At 38.8% G+C, this 17412-nt stretch overlaps 1 protein-coding gene across 1 annotated transcript in view; it reads left to right on the top strand.

Moving 5' to 3' along the window:
• The window catches only part of tenm3 (teneurin transmembrane protein 3), a gene marked incomplete at its 5' end in the record, with an annotated part of 247755 nt that overhangs the window by 112938 nt on the left and 117405 nt on the right, over positions 1-17412 (top strand). Inside the window, one exon of the mRNA XM_079160005.1 lies at positions 7634-7901. Within this exon, the coding sequence (XP_079016131.1) occupies positions 7634-7901 (268 nt within the window). The remainder of the gene's footprint in view (positions 1-7633; positions 7902-17412) is intronic.

The raw sequence follows: 17412 nt of genomic DNA, 5'->3' as shown, positions 1-17412 counted from the left end.
ACTCTGTTCATTTGTCTATCGTGTCGTTTTCATGATATGGGTAATATTGTTCCCTCTGATATGAATATTTGAATGGCCCGTGCTCTTGAGTGTGTGGCAGAATGCGTGTTTTAGCTGAATTGATTTTGACTATATGCATTGTTCGTTAATGCCGCCGCATCCCGTCATGCAGGTATTCATGTATCTGCTCTCATCGTGTATTTGTAGGTGTTGAGCTTAATTTTTTCGAGTGCAGGCCCAGGTATAAAATGCACGGCCCGTATGAAGGCAAATCATTGTCAAAATTCGAGAGTGCAAATGAGATCCATGCACGCGGAAATCAAACAAACGCCCGCGTATTTTACTTTGACGAGCGCTTTTACATCACTCATCGCGAGCAAAATTCACACTCACGCGAGCGAAAGTCGCTCGCGAAACTTTAATCTGCTCGCTCGCGAGTTTTTCTTTTTGACAGTAAGTGGGCGGACCCAGTCTCCATTGTATCTCTACATCTAATTGGTTACAATCCTCGTCTTTGGATAAACCGGATATCACTGACACAGACGTCAGATTTTCAGATTGCACTACAGGTCAGGAGCAAATAATGTACATTTTACTGCACGGGTACTTTTACTTTCTGCACTTAAAGTACATTTTGCTGATAATAACATACTTGACTAAGGTTTTGAATGCAGGTATTTTACTCGTAGTGGATTAGTGTTTCATCAGTAGGTATTAGTACGTTTACTGCAGTGAAGATCTGAATACTTTTTCATCCACTAACACTAACTACTTGTCAGTGGTTTAAGTTGGGCAAACAGTTAATATACAAACAGTGGTCCCTAATCTTGGCTCCAGATCTTTGAGCAGGTCCAAATTGTTGCTCATATTATATACAACTACATTATATCTCTTCTGTAAACACAACAGTATGATTAAATATGATCGCATCATGTTTTAATCAATTAAGATCAAAGAGATTTGAGATTTGACCAATCTGAGCAACTTGACTTTAACATTTTGTATTATTGTATTTAACAACACTATTAACATACTTTGTATTTCATCAGCCTCTACAGTCTGAAAAGTTTACAAAACCTGTCAGACAAATGTAGACCATCCTGAGATGTAGTGGAGTCGTGTTTAGTGGTGGATTGAAAACCACCTCTCACAGACCTGGAGTCTGTGTCAGTGATATCCGGTTTATCTAAAGACGAGGATTGTAACCAATTAGATGTAGAGATACAATGGAGACTGGGTCCACCCACTTACTGTCAGAAAGAAAAACTACTCGCAAGCGAGCAGCTAAAAGAGTGAATTTTGCTCGTGGAGTGATATAAAAGTGCTCGTCAAAGTAAAATACGCGCAGGACTGTTATACGCAACGATTTTCGCACTCGCATGGATCTCATTTGCGCTCTCGGATTTTGACAGTGATTTGCCTTCTGACTTATAGAGATGAAGTAGTCATGCTATATCAGGAGATACTGGCACTCAGACCTGCACAATAGATGGTCATACATGAAACACGTCATATACCTATACTTAATGCAGTGGTTCTCAAACTTTTTCTGTCACTCCCCACTTTGGAGGAAGACAAATATTCATGCCCCACCGCCCCAACAAAATTGTATCAAAATGGTCCATGTTGAACTTTTATTGAAATAACATTTTGTGACTCCTCCATCTGTGCTTTTTCAAATACTAGAATAAAGAAAATTGCAATCACTCTCAAGTAAACCAGATTGCTCCATCAGACAAAAACAAATACAATGTGCAATCACTTTGTTAGAACAATGCAAATAAAGTTCTATCTGTGCAAAAAATAACTAATATTTGACAAAAAATAGCTTATTGTGGCTGCAATTAACCTGTTTTCAAGATATTAACAATAAAAATGCAACCTGTGAAAAACTAAACAAAATAAGTTCAAATATTTGGCAATATAGAGTTTTACTGAGTTTTACACTGCGTATCAAAACAACAATAACGTGCAACCTGTGCAAAAGAAAACAAAATGAGTGCAGATATGTGTGAGCCATCAGGTTTTATCAGCATTAGTGGCTGCAATGAGCTGCTTTCCACGACCAATCTTTTTAAAACGGGGTTGCAGACTTGATACGGCCACTCTCAGTTCATGCTCCATGTTGAGCTCAGATCTGTATTTTGTTTTGAGAGGCAACAGCAGAAAAGTGAGGTAGGATGTGGCGAAGGGAAGCAGAATGCCCACAGCCCTCTGTCCGATGAGTGGATGCTCCCTCTCCACACCAAGCCAGAACTCACTCAGTGTTTGAGCTGTAAACCTCAGGCTCCGGGTAGAGTCGGACGTCATCTCCATAATGTCTCTTTATTTTGCACACTAAGCTACTAATGTGAGTCACCAACGATCTTGGCCGTCGCGCATGCGCATCGTAACCTGTTAACGGCGTAACGTAAACATTTACACGAAAGTACAGGTATTTCGCCATGTTTTTATTTATCATTTAGTTTTATGTCCGTGTATTTTGTACTTTTGTAATATGTGAAGTTCTCAATAAAGTTCTTGAAATAATAAAAAAATTCTGCATTTCCCCCTGCGCCCCACCTGTAATACCACTGCGCCCCACTAGAGGGGCGCGCCCCACAGTTTGACAAATACTGACTTAATGAGACATTTTAATGTCATCCCACAGAATTATGAATATGTTCTGATATCAGTTATGTTTCATTACTTTGTTCAATGGTTTCATATTTTTGGGTGAGGCAAGTCAAAATAAAATTAAAATAAAAAAATATCTCAGTAATGACTTTCAAAGACTAAACGCTAAAATTGAGACGCTCTCGTACTTTTCTTTTATAATCAGGGAATTGGAGTCAAGGAGTTGCGTCCATTATTTTTCTCCACACTGTGATTTGTTTTGGGAGCTGACGCAGAAGACTGCAGCCTCTCCACAATACTGATTGTGCATCGATTAAAAAAATAAATGAATGTTTAGTCCTGCTACAAGTATGACATAATGTATGTGCTGGATGATATTATAGAAACATCTTCTAAACCTAACGATGTCAAACTCAAAAATTATATTCTAGAGAACGTTGAAAGCAAAATTAAGAGGTTGCATCTATAATAGAACTTTGTTTTTAGACTGCGCGGTTTTCATTCATTGAGTTGTGTAAAAAGTGTAAAAATATAAGCAGATTATTTTGAAACTTTGGCGAGATGGATGTCTAGCTTAATGTCAGATCCCTTTAATTTCATTTGAATTAAGCTACACAAGTTTGATTATGTTTGGATAAAGGTCCAACCTGTTGGACATAGGCTTAGACATTATTTACTATTATACATCAGTATGACCGTAATACCTGTCTTAGACATTACCACTTTATTACTATAACACATGAAAGTGGGGAGACATAATATCTTTGTCCCCTCTCATGCGGCGCCACTGCTTTTCACTCCACTAATCTTACTTCATTGATTTGCATACCTGTATCTGTTCTTCTCAGGGTCTGTTGCCCCCGTCTTCTCTTCACTCTGTCTCGCTCTTATTTTTCTCAATCTGGATTTTTTTTTTTGTTGAAATAAATCCAGTGTGCTGGTTCGTGACCTGACTGTTTATTGTCCTGCAGGAATTGGGAGTTGGGTGTAACAGATAATTATCTGCCTTAAGAGTATTTAACAATAGACCATTTCCTCCCTGATGGTTTTTGGAACACAGGGAAATTGATTTGAACTCAGCTAACTTACACTTTGTCCTATCTTATTTTAATCTGCTAATATATGGAACTGATATTGGGTGGTGAAGTCCACTTGTGTAACTGACCAGCTTTTTAGTTACACAAATCTTTTGTCCCTGGCAGAGCTGCAGGGGAGGAAGAAACCATTTTAATGACCATGTTAGTGGGTTCAGTGGTAGAACCAAGGAACCACAGGTTGTCATGTGAGTCATATAACTTTCATATTTGACCAGTAAACATGAACTGTGTTTTAAATGCCCTTGAATGTTTTATTTACTTTGTCTTCGACATGTGCAGTTTCGATTTTACTGGCGATCCATTCCTCCTCCACACCACGGATGATTATTGGAGCTGCAGTTACAGTACAGTACCATGTCATTAATAACTACATTGACAACCATGTTAGAAATGACATGATGACTGTGGAAACCAGGACCAAAGAATGCCTTGATGCCAGAGGAATCAAATCAGACAAGAGACTATTAAGAGTCCATGCCAATTTGTTTTGGCAAATGGCGATGAATGATTAATGAAAACACTTCAGGGGCCATTTTCATAAAACATTCAAAAGCTTTGAGTAGCTCTTCACTGGCTGATAAAGGGGAAATCCTAGAAATAACGACCGTGTCAGCTCTACTATTATAAAGTAAATCATGAAGTATACTCTCACTGCACATGTGCAATCTACTAGTACACACCTGATAATGAAACATTGTGATCGGTGTTGAAATCAGCAGCAGGAGAACTAATATTAGCTCTTAGCAGCAGGTGGGCAGAAGAGTCCTGATTGGCTGAATAACGAAGCTAACAGCTAACCTAAACGAAAGCAACATTGAGTTATAATTATGAATTAATTATATATTTGAGAAACTTGAATAAATATTGTTGGTTAATTCATATACTGCATATATATATATATATATATACACTGGTAGTGGTGAAAATGGCATTGGAACATCTAGAAAAGCTGTCTTAATGATTATCACTGACTGTATCGATGTTATTGGGGCCGTCCCGTTCTAGTCGATTAGTTGACTAGTTGGTCGTTTTGGTCTTAGTCGACTTAGATTTCTTCAGCCGAGGACAGTCCTAGATGTAATATGTACATTTGATGCAGGTCCAGGTAGAAGATGACGGCATGTTTAACAACCAGAAAAACAAATCAACACACAGGTGATTTTTGGTGCAGCTAGAAAATAGACCAGGCTGAACTGATGACCCCTGTATTTCCCTGGAAAGCTGCCTGCGGCTGCTCTTTGAGAGGCCTCATGTCCCAGTTGGATGTCACCTGGTGGGGCACAGTAGCTGTCCCCGCAAGCTGGGACTCACATTCACATCCACACATAACCAGGACGTCAGTTGCAGTACAACATGGAACAAGACATTCTCACTCCCAACTCTTCAAATACCAACGCTTGGTACCCCCTCGGGACCGCGAGTCAATATATGCTCATTAAACGCATCATGTCCTTTCAAAATAAACTTCCATTTTCACAGGATTTTTTTTTTATTAAGCAAACAGTACCCAGAATAATGTGTGTGTATGTGTGTTTCAGCATCCAAGTGAATGAAAGGTGTTTAGATATACATTTTCAGTGATGATACACAGATGTAGACTTGTTAATGATGCCTCAACAATCATCCAGAAATCTGACTTATTGTGTGTGCGTGTGTTTTTGTGCATGCGTGTGTTTGTGTGTGACTTTCAGCATTTAGCCTTGAAGGTTTGCATAAGTGGAGCAATTACTAAGCTGGCAAAACAGCATATGGAGAGAAACAGAAAGAGTGAGAGAGACAAGAGACAGAGGGGGGGGGGCACTTTCTCGTCAAACAAAAAGCTCTTCCTCGTCCACCCTACTGCTCCTGCACATGTCCCTCCTTTTCTCTCTTTGCTTTCTATTTTCTCCAGTGAGGGCAGTGGAGAATGAATAACAGCAGGGCTGGGAAATGGAGACGTGATGCTCTTTATGCAAATCAAATACCAGCATTGCCATTCATTTCCTTCAGAGCACCCTGAGGACAGAAGAGAAGCCAAAAAGCACTGGGAAAGAATACAGCAGGGAAAAGTTGAAGCCGGGTCAACTTTAAACAAATATTTTTAAGAAAACGAGCAGGGTTTTGTGAAGGCCAATCACAGATCAGTATTCAGCCTGGCTGAGCTCAGCGCAGCACTGGGTCACAATTCTCACCAGCCTTGACCGCAAGGGAATTTACATAGTGGTTAACATCCAAGCCCACAGTCGGTAAATGTTGAATTTGACAGCTACAAGCTTCTTTCTGACATTTGTCTAAGATGATGTTGACATCAGCAGATGGAGTCGACACATTTACATTTTCATTGAATTTCTTCATCACCGTTATACATTTGATTGAAATCTCATCGGGCATTGGCAGTAAACAAGGAATACCTGATACTCTGGGGAATGGCAGCTCAGGGATATACAATTGAACAGGACATGAGAGGACTCGTCAACAGCACGTGTCCGCCAGGGTTATTATAAACTCAAATGAGAAAAAGGCATGTAACAAGTTTCAGTAAAGTGAACTAAATATAAACAACATTCTTTAAGAAAAACTAAAACTATACTGAGACAATATTGCCAGCTTAAAAAACTAACAAAAAATGATGTATATTCATTTCAGTTTTAGTTTTTAAGCTCAAACATATCACTGCCCAAAAAACAGAGACAGCATGAATTTCCATCCACTCTCCTGCTGCTTTAAAATGAATCCCTATTGTTTTTCACATGCAGTCTAGTCTTGTATAATAAATAACAATAGCATGATCTAAACAGTGTATCAAATGCTATTTAACCAAGCTATTCAGTTCAGGTCTAATGTTAACCAACTGTGGTAGTTTTCTTCTCAGTGTGGTACAAATCAAAAGATGTAAGCCTTGAGGCCATTCCTACACAGTTTTCCAACCATGTATTCTCTATGTATATGTAGCTGCACATGTCTGAGACATTATGGTCCCAACAAAAAGAAAACTAAATCTAGAAACTACCTTTCTGAAAAACTGAAACTAAACTTAATCCAGCAAACACACTGAGCACTAACTAAGACTAAACTGAAATGAAATTGAAAAGTCATAGCTAAAATTAAATTAAACCAATTGAAAAGTTAGAATTTGTATAAACTTGCTGTACATTTTGGATGTAGAAAAACAGCAGCAACAGTTTGCAGTTGCAGACTATCTATCTATTCACTTTTAGAACAACCACTCAAACACAACCAGTTCACATTTCGAGCCATAAATGGCTTTTGGGACACGCACACAAAATCTGACTTGTACACACACACAGAACACTATGTGGAGGTGAATGTTTAACTTTGCATTTCATTTCATGGCCACTACCTTCATAAAGGTAAAGTTATGCCACTGATCTTCAATCTGTGCATCTGTAGCCTCAGGGCTGATATCTTTAGAGGGGATGTCTGACTAAGAAAGAATCACCGTCGGAATCGTCTCATTAGGTTGAACTGCTACAGGCACCATAGTTAGATTTCTGCCAATTACTGCACAGGAATTCATATTTACTTTGATGACCAGTAAAAGTCTTCCACAGATTGCTCTCTCTTTTTTGAAAGATGGAGATGCGCGAAGTGCAATCTGATGGAATTTTTTCTGTTAACTATCCAGATGTCTGTTTATGATTTGAGGGGATTCCAAATCACAAATCTGTCAGGTCTTGTCACACTCTCCCTGAAACTAATGCTTAAACGTTTAGTAACCAATGGCTCACCAACAAAACACAAACCAAAAAACCTGGCAACGTGAGGAAAGGGATCAACTGAGTTGGGAAGCAAACAATCTGCTCCTGTGTGTGTGTTGAATATAATATATATATAATGTAATATTTTCCCCTGAGCAGGATAGAAAGAAGTTTAATAAATGCAGTACAATGACCAACATGCTTTCCCTCTTTATTTGACAGAGCAACCATCCAATCACCACGGCTCCACCCTGCCTCCGGTACCTCCCCCTCACCGACAGCAGCCCTCAGTAACAGCTCTCAACCAGTCCCTGGGCTCCTCGCACCACGCTGGCCATTCGCTGAATTCGACACGGCAGCTAACCCCTCCTATTGGAAACCCGGCCCCTGTGGCCGGCCAATCACCAGCCGAGCTGCAGACCACACCCCCCGAGAGCGTCCCGCTGCAAGACAGCTGGGTGCTGGGTAGCAATGTGCCTCTGGAAACAAGGTAAACCAACTTACTTTGTATCCAACTAAAAAGTTGGAGTCAGCAGGGTCACCAGGGTGATGGAAAGATGTCATTGACTAATGCTTAGTGGGGCTTTCCAGATTTTCAACTTTTTTATTTTTATAACGTTTAACACCAACATAAGTGTCCTCAAGCAGCACACATAAACTAAACAGTCTAAAATATTCTTCACCCTGAAAAGACAAAGATGAAAGTACATTTGATGTCACATCACACACAAGTGTAACAGCTTCCCAAACTGTAAACCAAGAGTAACAGCCAATCAAACTAAAACTAGATCGATTTTTTTCCTCACATAACAAGAAGGTATGAAATCCCCTTTCTTAAATTTGTTTCAACTTTTGTCTTTTTTTGTCCTGATTGATAATAATAATAATGAGATGATTAATAATGAGATGATATAAGCAACAGGGTCAATCCTGATCTGGTCTTTTTCATCCTGAACATATTTGTTGTTGTATGAAACTCTTAGAAATTTGAAAATGTCACGAAAAACTGCAAATTGGTTTATTCTAATTTTAAGGGTCATTAAAATAATTTCAGATGTGTTAAAATACTTTACTCTGGAGGAGCAGACTAATAATATGTTTGATTGAAGTAATTCAGGAAGAATCTTAATACCCATTGCTGTGCTGTTTATTTATTCATTTAAATTTTTTTACAAAACATGTTTTGTATTTGAAAGCTGAATCTCATGTCATGTGAAAACCCCAAGCCTTCACTCTCATTGTGCAAGGCAGCCTCCGTGTGATGTATTATGGAGAGTGACACCAGTATTAAAGATGAAACAGGATCACCACTTCATCATGGGTGCCATGGAGATCTTCAACAGATCCTTGTATTAATTAAAAGGAAAAGGAAATACAGTTTACCCCATCATTTATTCATAAGAGATCCTGGCAGGATACAAGATTGAAAGGAAGAGACATTGATTTGAACGTGACTGTGTGACAAAGTGAAATGGACTGACATCCTAATTGTTTTGGTGTTGTGGGGGACACCAGTGGAAAAACATGTGAAACACTTTCATGACCTTCAGCCAACAAAGGCGCTGAACCAGCATACAGTAGCTTGTGATAAAGAAATCTATGTAGAATGAAATTGTGTTTATTTCTGCACCGTCCTTTTATTTTTGTTAAACGTTTCCTGTGTATCAGGTTTTTCCCTAAATAGAGGGGTCCACCGAAATTCAACGGCTATGGTTGGATTCTTATTATATGATGTAAAGGGAGACTGAAAAAGTAGCAGTTTACTACTTTAAAGGTCTGGAAAGTGTACTCGCAAAGAGCTTTTACCAGAGATGTCATAAGCCTCTAAAAAATGTCTGGCATAAAGCGGTCAGAGCAGAACAAGATGGAGGGAAGTGATTGTTGGACATAATGTGACAAGAAGACAAAGGAACTCCAACCAACATCTAAGACATCTTTCAATAAACTGCTCATTTTCTGATCTCTTTAGACAGACTGTCAATCAAGTGTACAGTAAACTAGCTTTGTTGAAGCCTATTCCCAGACCTGTGTGTTCAAACTACGAGAAACAAAAGCAACAAAACGGCCAAGCGTAGCCAGCTACTGTGTTGCTGAGTAACTGTCAAAATGTTGCTTAAGCGCTCGTTGATGTAGTAATATCAGTAAATAGCACTGGCATTGGGCTAAAGGCATTTTAGACGGAATAGAACAGGGAGAGAAAACAACCAGATTGGTTGATGCTTTACCACATCATTGGAGCGCTACAAAATTGGATTTGTAGCGTGTCACGCCTGTCACATAGCAACAAGTGTCGGGCCTCAGTTTGTCGCTTCATGTCACTGGCTTCCATTGAAAATGTCTTGTAGTGTGTTGCTGTGTCGCTCCTAGTGTGAACACGGCATTACAGTTCTAATCGCAGTTGTCCTTTCAAAGCACAAGTGAGCACCCGAGGTCGGCGTGTCTCTTTTCAGCGGTGACACAGGCTTTATTGGATAATTTGAACCTTGAATCCCTGTTCACTGAACAATTTGTAGCTCTCTCTTTCTGTCTTTGTTGAACACAAATTCCCCTCGCCGGTCTCTGATATTTTAAAAATCACAGTTCTCTCCAGCAGAGTGTAACATCACGCAGGTGAGTGTAATGGCCTATTGCATCCAATCTGGCCATACACACACACACACACACACACGCACACAATTTATGGGGGCAACATTGACCCTCTGTTAACCCGACAATTTCTTGCCCACTCCCTCTTTCACTCCGTCTTCCTTTTTCTGTCCCACTCTCGTTAATGTCTTTCACCCACAGAGAAAAAGAGGGTGACAGATTGATAGATGGAGAAATGTCTGCCATTGTATTTGGGCTGTGTGTGTGTGTGTGTGTGTGTGTGTGTGTGTGTGTGTGTGCATGTGTGTGTGTCTGTGTGTGTGTCTGCGTGTGTGTTTGAGAGAATGTGTGGACTTTTGGGAGAGCCAAACCATGAACCCTGGTGAGGTTGTATATCCTATTGAAGGTCTAGTACACACACACAATTTATGAGGGTAACTTTAACCTTCACCTTTATTTCACCAGACAATTTGTAGCCAACTCCGTCTTTCCTTCTTTCTTCTCTTTCCGTCTCGCTCTCTTTTGTCTCATTCCCTGAGTAAAAAAAGGGGATGCTGATAGATTGATAGAGGGGGGAAATGTCTGTCTCTAAGATCTTAACAACCCCCAGCACTTTGGCTGCATGTGTGTGCTGGAGAATGTTTGGACCTCTGGGACAGCCAAACCATGTCCCTGGCTCAGCTTTATATTCATATGAAAGGCTAACACAGACAGACACACACACACAGACACACACACACACACACGCAGAGTTCAGAGAATCATCTTTCAAATCTGAGCCCACCCCCCCATTGAAAAAACAGTCCCTGTGAGTGTGGTATGTATGAGGGTGTGTGTAAGAAATAGTACTTCTCTCTCTCTTTTTCACAGACAGACACACACACACACACACACACACACACACACACACACACACACACACACACACACACACACACAAACACACACACACACTCAGACAGACTGGGAGATGAGACAACTTGCGGGTTGGAGCTGAAAAATAAATGCCGTGTGACCTGGAGGCTCTGCCTGAATGGCAAATCACACACATTCAGCAGTCAGCGCTCCAGTCCAACATCTTCAAAGCTGAATGTACTGACGCCTACTGGTTGCTTGGTTCGTCCTTCCTACTGTCAGTTTCTTGGCAAAAAAGTTTTTTGACACAAACACAGGACTTTCACCCAGGAGACCACTGTTCCCGTCCCGTGTGAAATCAAGTCTATATTGACTTATTTTACTATAGTTTACATAAAAATGTACTTATTTTAACACAAACCAAGTTATTTTTTGCCTCAACCTTACCAAGTACTTTTTAAAGCGTAAATATATCTAAAAGCTAAACCTCGGATGTTTATTTTGGAGAGGCTGTATGCGAGCCGAAGCTGTACGTTTTCTGCGAACATGGAAGTTTATTTTGAAAAGACACGTGTAAGGCGTGGAAACTGACACACCATCCATGACACATCTAAAACCGACGCCAGAGGGGTACATAGAGCGTCAATGTTTAACTGAGGGCCAATTTGACCAGTTGTGAATGAGAAGGTGTTCATCACTTTAATAAAGTATTATGTTTGAGGGTAGCATTTTACATAGAATAGTGTTACATTCCAAAAAAAGTTCAGCATTCATCCTTATCATCCCACTTTGCAAGATAGTTGATGTATGCAGACTAATATGAGTCTTATATCCACAGTGACAAGTATCCGAACATAGGGTGTCTAATGACCATCCATGTTCATAAAGAGTACAAAATGTAATGAATCTCTTTGGTAAAACATTTTCATCAGCATTCATGTCTGCGTTGAATTGTTTTTTTCACAGTGACAGCCCTGCAGTTATGTGGCAGTTACACGGGCAGATGATGGTCTATTGCTGCCCTTCTGTGTTCTACTATGTCCTCAAGATCCTCCACTTTTAATTCCCATATTATGTCTCTTCTCTGTCAAATTTCATCAGCAATTTGGTCTAAAACACAAGTTCAAACCTGTGTCAATCTTTTAAGTATAAACTGCCAGATCACTTTGAAAGACCAATATTTCATCAGCAACTCAAGTTTCCCACTCAACTCTTCAGTCAGTGTCGCTCTGTCTTTTGTTTGAATATTTTCCTTTTTAAAGAAGAAAAAGATGAGACGATTTCAAAGCTTTCCCTGTCACCTTCTTAATATGGTGAAGTACACAACTAAGTCAAAGTATAGAAATCAGTGGTGATGCAAAGACTTTTTGGAAGCTGTAACACTAAGGTTGTCCCACACAACAAACTGATTAAATCTAGAGTTAATATGTAATCAATGAAACTCCATCATGATCGTCTTTTTAGAGTTTGACATGCTGACCATACCAGACCTGATGTAAAGATCAATATCACTCTCACACACCCGTCTGGTCCAGGTTTATGTCCTGTTCAAACACTGGCTGTTTCTCTCCTCAACATTCCTGTCAGCTGACATGGTATCAGATAGACCTGTGTGTGTGTGTGTGTGTGTGTGTGTGTGTGTGTGTGTGTGGGTCAAACAGACATGGTATCATATAGACTATAGTTAATCTTCACAGACAAAACACTCACCAACTGCCACATACCTTTACCCTATATACTGTTCTCTCTGACCCTCTTTTACACACAGACACACAAACGTATACACACACTCACACACACAAAACATGATACCTTGACTGTCTTTCCTGTCCCCCTGCTTTTTCTTTGCATGCGAATATTTCGCATCGAAACTATTCATACCGCCAGCAATGCAAATTTGCAGCAGTTGCAACATTTGTTCAACAAAAGGTTTGAGTAGATTTGTGCAGGAAGTGGACCAACTACCAGGATCCTATTGACCCAGAGTGTGAGGGAAATTGTTGTAAAGCTTAAGCGTCTGTAATATATTTCGTAGTTTCCTTTTAGCAAAATGTTTAAGTGAATTTGTGTTCCCTGTGGTTAATAATTATGAAAGAGTATTAAAGGTTGCCCTCTAGGTTGACCCTTTGGGACTACGAAGCCTCCGTGTTGTCCTACTCATAACCCTTGTCCACACTTTTTATATATGACCAATGCACACAACCTGATTGGTTGAAGCCTTTTCTCTCAATGCGAGTGCTCAGAAAAATCAACCTCTCTGCGGAAATAATTACTTTGCTGCTTAATATTTGTCTTCTGTGTGAAGTACACATGACAAGTACAACATTTCAAAAGAAAAAATATTTTGACACGTAAATGAATCCGTCAAATTTTCTGCATACACAGTACTAGTTCTAGGGATATTATTTCAACTATGGAAAGACATTTATTCCAGTATATTGCCATCACATAGATACAGTGTCCCCCACTATCTGCTCCACATCCCACAAAAACAATTTACATGTATTGAAAGAAACTGGGGTTATGCTTTCCAATGAGAATAGAGAAAATACAGATACTTTGAAAATAGAATGTATTGGAAATGATTTTCTGACAAAACAGGACATCTTTCCAGGGAGAGGACTGAGTCTGCAGCCTAGATTTTCTTTAAATGCAAACGATATACTTTCAAAGTCAATAGAAGACAGTACTTCAGAGGAAAGTATCAAATACATGTGAAACTCTGACACAGATGCAGTTTCAGCTTCACTTTTTGTATTTGTAGCTCAGAATTGGTAACTTTTTATATTAAATTGATAGCTGATTAAAATGAATAGTTATTTTACTATTAACAAACAATGATAAATAACAATGTTTACTAATTATCTATGATGCTATAATTTATGCATGGATATGGATGGGATGAGTATTATGGTATGTGTGTACCTGTGGAGATGTCTGTGTGCTGTATATACAGCGTGTAGGATTTATGTTGACAGTGTTGTATTGTCTATTAGCTCCAGCTGATTTTGTGAGTGACAGCACATAAACATGTCGATATAGACACAGAGACAGTAAAGAGGTGCGTTGTGGGCATTTATTAGGAGATGGAAGCAGGAGAGAATGGGGTGACATATGACAGGAGGGTGTGAATGTCCTCATTTAGAGGTGGTAATCCCTCCATTGACACACACTCACACACACACACACACACACACACACACACACACACACACACTCTCTCAAAGACATATCCTCTGACAATCATAGTCTCTTCTCTCACACACACATTAATGTGCACTTGTTGTTTCAGGGGACACTCGACCCAACTGGTCACTGGATTGAGCAGGTGTTGATCGTCAATCTCTCTCCAGACACACACACACACACACACACACACACACACACACACACACACACACACACACACACAGCTGCAGTATTGGGTCCCGAAATGAAAATATACTGTGATGATAGTGTCTGGAAATAGTGAATATGAGTGCTGCTAATTATTTATATTATTATTTTAATGAACATGTATATATGTATTATCCTAAAAGTGTATGGCATATTTAACTTAACTCATGCCCTAAGGGTTTATTGTTATGTTTGAACTGCACAAATGTTCTTGGCAAACAAAACCAACCTTAAAGTACTTTCAATAGCAACTTGTCACCATTCATTTATTTATTTTTTTAATTCATTTATTGGCCTATTATTTCTTGCCACTGCATTGCTAGCTTCAGTCAGGGTGGTACTTCTGGATCTTGTTTATTTTAGAATATGTGTTTTCTTTTGGAATATTCATCTAAAAGCACACTTTTCTCCTCCTCAGCTTAGTTTGGCTTCTTGGTCTCTGCCAGGCATTTTAATAGCCACTCAATATAGCCAGCAACATTACCATGGCGACACTCATTTACCTTCTAGGATTCTATTGGAGATGCTTCTGACAAAACCCTTTAAACATAAACAAATATAAATTGAATAGAGATACAAAAGGAGTAAACAGAAGATTGATTCAAGTCTCTATGAAATTTGGTGGAGTAGCTGCAGATGCTCGCTGCATATCGTACGCTTTTTACATGAAATAGAAATATCTCAGAATGTGGTTTAATACTTTTCACACATTCATTACTCCACTGTAGTGGAATGTGAATAAACAAATAAGTATTGTAATCTATATGTTTCAATAAGCCAGTCAAATGTTATAGTATACTGCTGGGTTGGCAAACTATGGTGAATATTTAGAAATAAACTTGAATATTGCTCAAACAAATTTCTAATGAATTACACCTTATGTACATTACACATCCTGTTTTAAACACTAGATATTGATTCAATTTAGATGAATCATCTCTGTCCTAACCTCTTAGCAAAGAAACTAATATGTATGCCTGTTATGTTTGTTACATCTTGATATTAAACAGAGCTACATCTTACATTTACATTTGCATCATCATATTTTAAGGCACTTAGGCCATGAACATAAACCAATATTTGTTTTCTGCCTGTTTTAACTTGACTTACTTACATATTTACACACTTCATCCTAATAGTTTAAGTGGGGACTTAGGTCATGCACTGTATTAGAGTTTAAAAGAATTGAATTAATTTAAATGAAAGGTATGTGCAGCAGATACAGAAACAGTTTTTGTAGTATGTGGGTACACCAGTTTAAGACTGTAATGTCCAACGTTAAAGTGTTTAGTGGTGTTGTGTAGTTATTTTGATAGAAAAAGAATTGGTACATGGGCTTTTCTGGTCTAGAACACTGGTTTTCTTGCGGTTTAACTGGTTGAAAACAATGCATTTACTATTGTTTGGCCCTTTAAGTTTTTCTGTATATGGCCCAAGATCAAAAGTGTGGCCACCTCTGGTATACTGTAAACTCCCTGTTCTCTGGACAGGACATTATGTACGGCAGCCAAACTAGACACACATCAGAGGCACTCGTTTCCACAGGTCTGTGTGGGTGGTTGCAGGATTTTCGGCATGGAGAGAAAGAGCAATTAAATGGTGACATGTAAATGACATTCTTCTTTTATCCCGCATACTGTAGGCAGTGGCTGTGTGCGTGAATGTATGGAGAAAGCTGTTGTTCATTGGCTATTGTCACAGTGTTAGACATGCCTGCTAGGCTTCTGTATATACAACATCTGCTATCCACACATTAGTTACAGTCATTTTCTTCCCCGAGGACCCGTAACCTGTCTGCGTTTTCTCTTTTCTTACTTTATGTCACACTTAAACACACACACACGCACACACAAGCTCAGCCTCCTTGTGTTGCTCCTATTGTTAGAGACACTTAAAAGGCCCGGTGTAAATAGTGTTAATGTAATGTAAATGCAGGTTGTAGAATAGGGCATTTCAAGGGCTGCTATTATGAGCGGACTAGTAGATTAGTTATGGTTGACAACATGCTACTCTCAGCTAAGCTCACTGTGGTAACAGTCATTTTACACTTGATTATCCTCGCTCTGTCTGCTATAATTGACTTGCACTTAAACACAAAGACATATAGACCAGTTGGTCTGCTATCTGCAGCTCTACTGCATGTTTGTCCCAGTCCTGGTTTATGTCCCAGTGCAGCAGCATCATGAAAAACCTCATGTCACAACAATGGCTGTATTTATATAACGATAACTTGCAGTGGAGATGATGCAAATACCAGGACTAATGATCAAAGCTGCTGATTTACACCCTTTAAAGGTTTCTAGTTTCATGCTAAATCATTAAAAAAATGCAAGGATCCAGCTGTATCCTTAAATGTATCTTATCTGAGTGGAAATTAAACCATAGTGGGAAAACCTAGGCTTTACTCCTATATGTATTTGTGACTGGGTATTGGTAAACTGTAATTCTTCTTGGTGACAGATTTTGTAAAACAAATGTGATTCCTGTCTCTGTAATTTCAGCTAAGCATGATGAATGTCCCTGTGTTTCTCTGGTGTATCACAAGAACAAACTGCTTAATATGACCATCAATGCAAAAATACATGCCATCATGCTCAGCTTTCCAAGCATGACAAACTACTAACAGATCAATCGAACAAGTTGTAAATGGTATAGCACCTTTCATACAGGTTAGTGCAATTCAAAATACTTCACAGATGACTGACAAGCTGAAAATGGGACGGAACTAATGTGAACAGTACAAACCACAAAAAAGACAGTATTTCAGCAATTTAACAATTTGATCATTTGAGACCAATGTATGTTCAAAAATAAGATGCTAAACATGTAATAAATACAATATAACTTCAACAATAAATAAATAAAACAGCTTGAAATAAAAGCTAAATTAATAAAAAAACAATAAAACAGCATTAAGTGCAATGAAATATTTATAAAGTAGAATAACATTTTGCAATAAAAACATTGATAAACTAATGATCAAATATAATACAATTTTACTTACATACAACTAAATTAAATAAGCGATTAAAAAAATGTAATTAATGTCTATGACTTCCATTTTTACAGGACGTTTAGGTTTAGGCAACAAAAGCATTTAGTTAGGTTTATAAAAGATCACGCTTGACGTTAACGTCACTGATAAATGACTCCCATGAAAGTGA

This window comes from Pholis gunnellus (assembly GCF_910591455.1).
Source record: "Pholis gunnellus genome assembly, chromosome: 5".
Taxonomy (NCBI): domain Eukaryota; kingdom Metazoa; phylum Chordata; class Actinopteri; order Perciformes; family Pholidae; genus Pholis; species Pholis gunnellus.
Note: the sequence above shows the minus strand (reverse complement) of the source record. Positions and strands in the feature narration are given on the sequence as shown.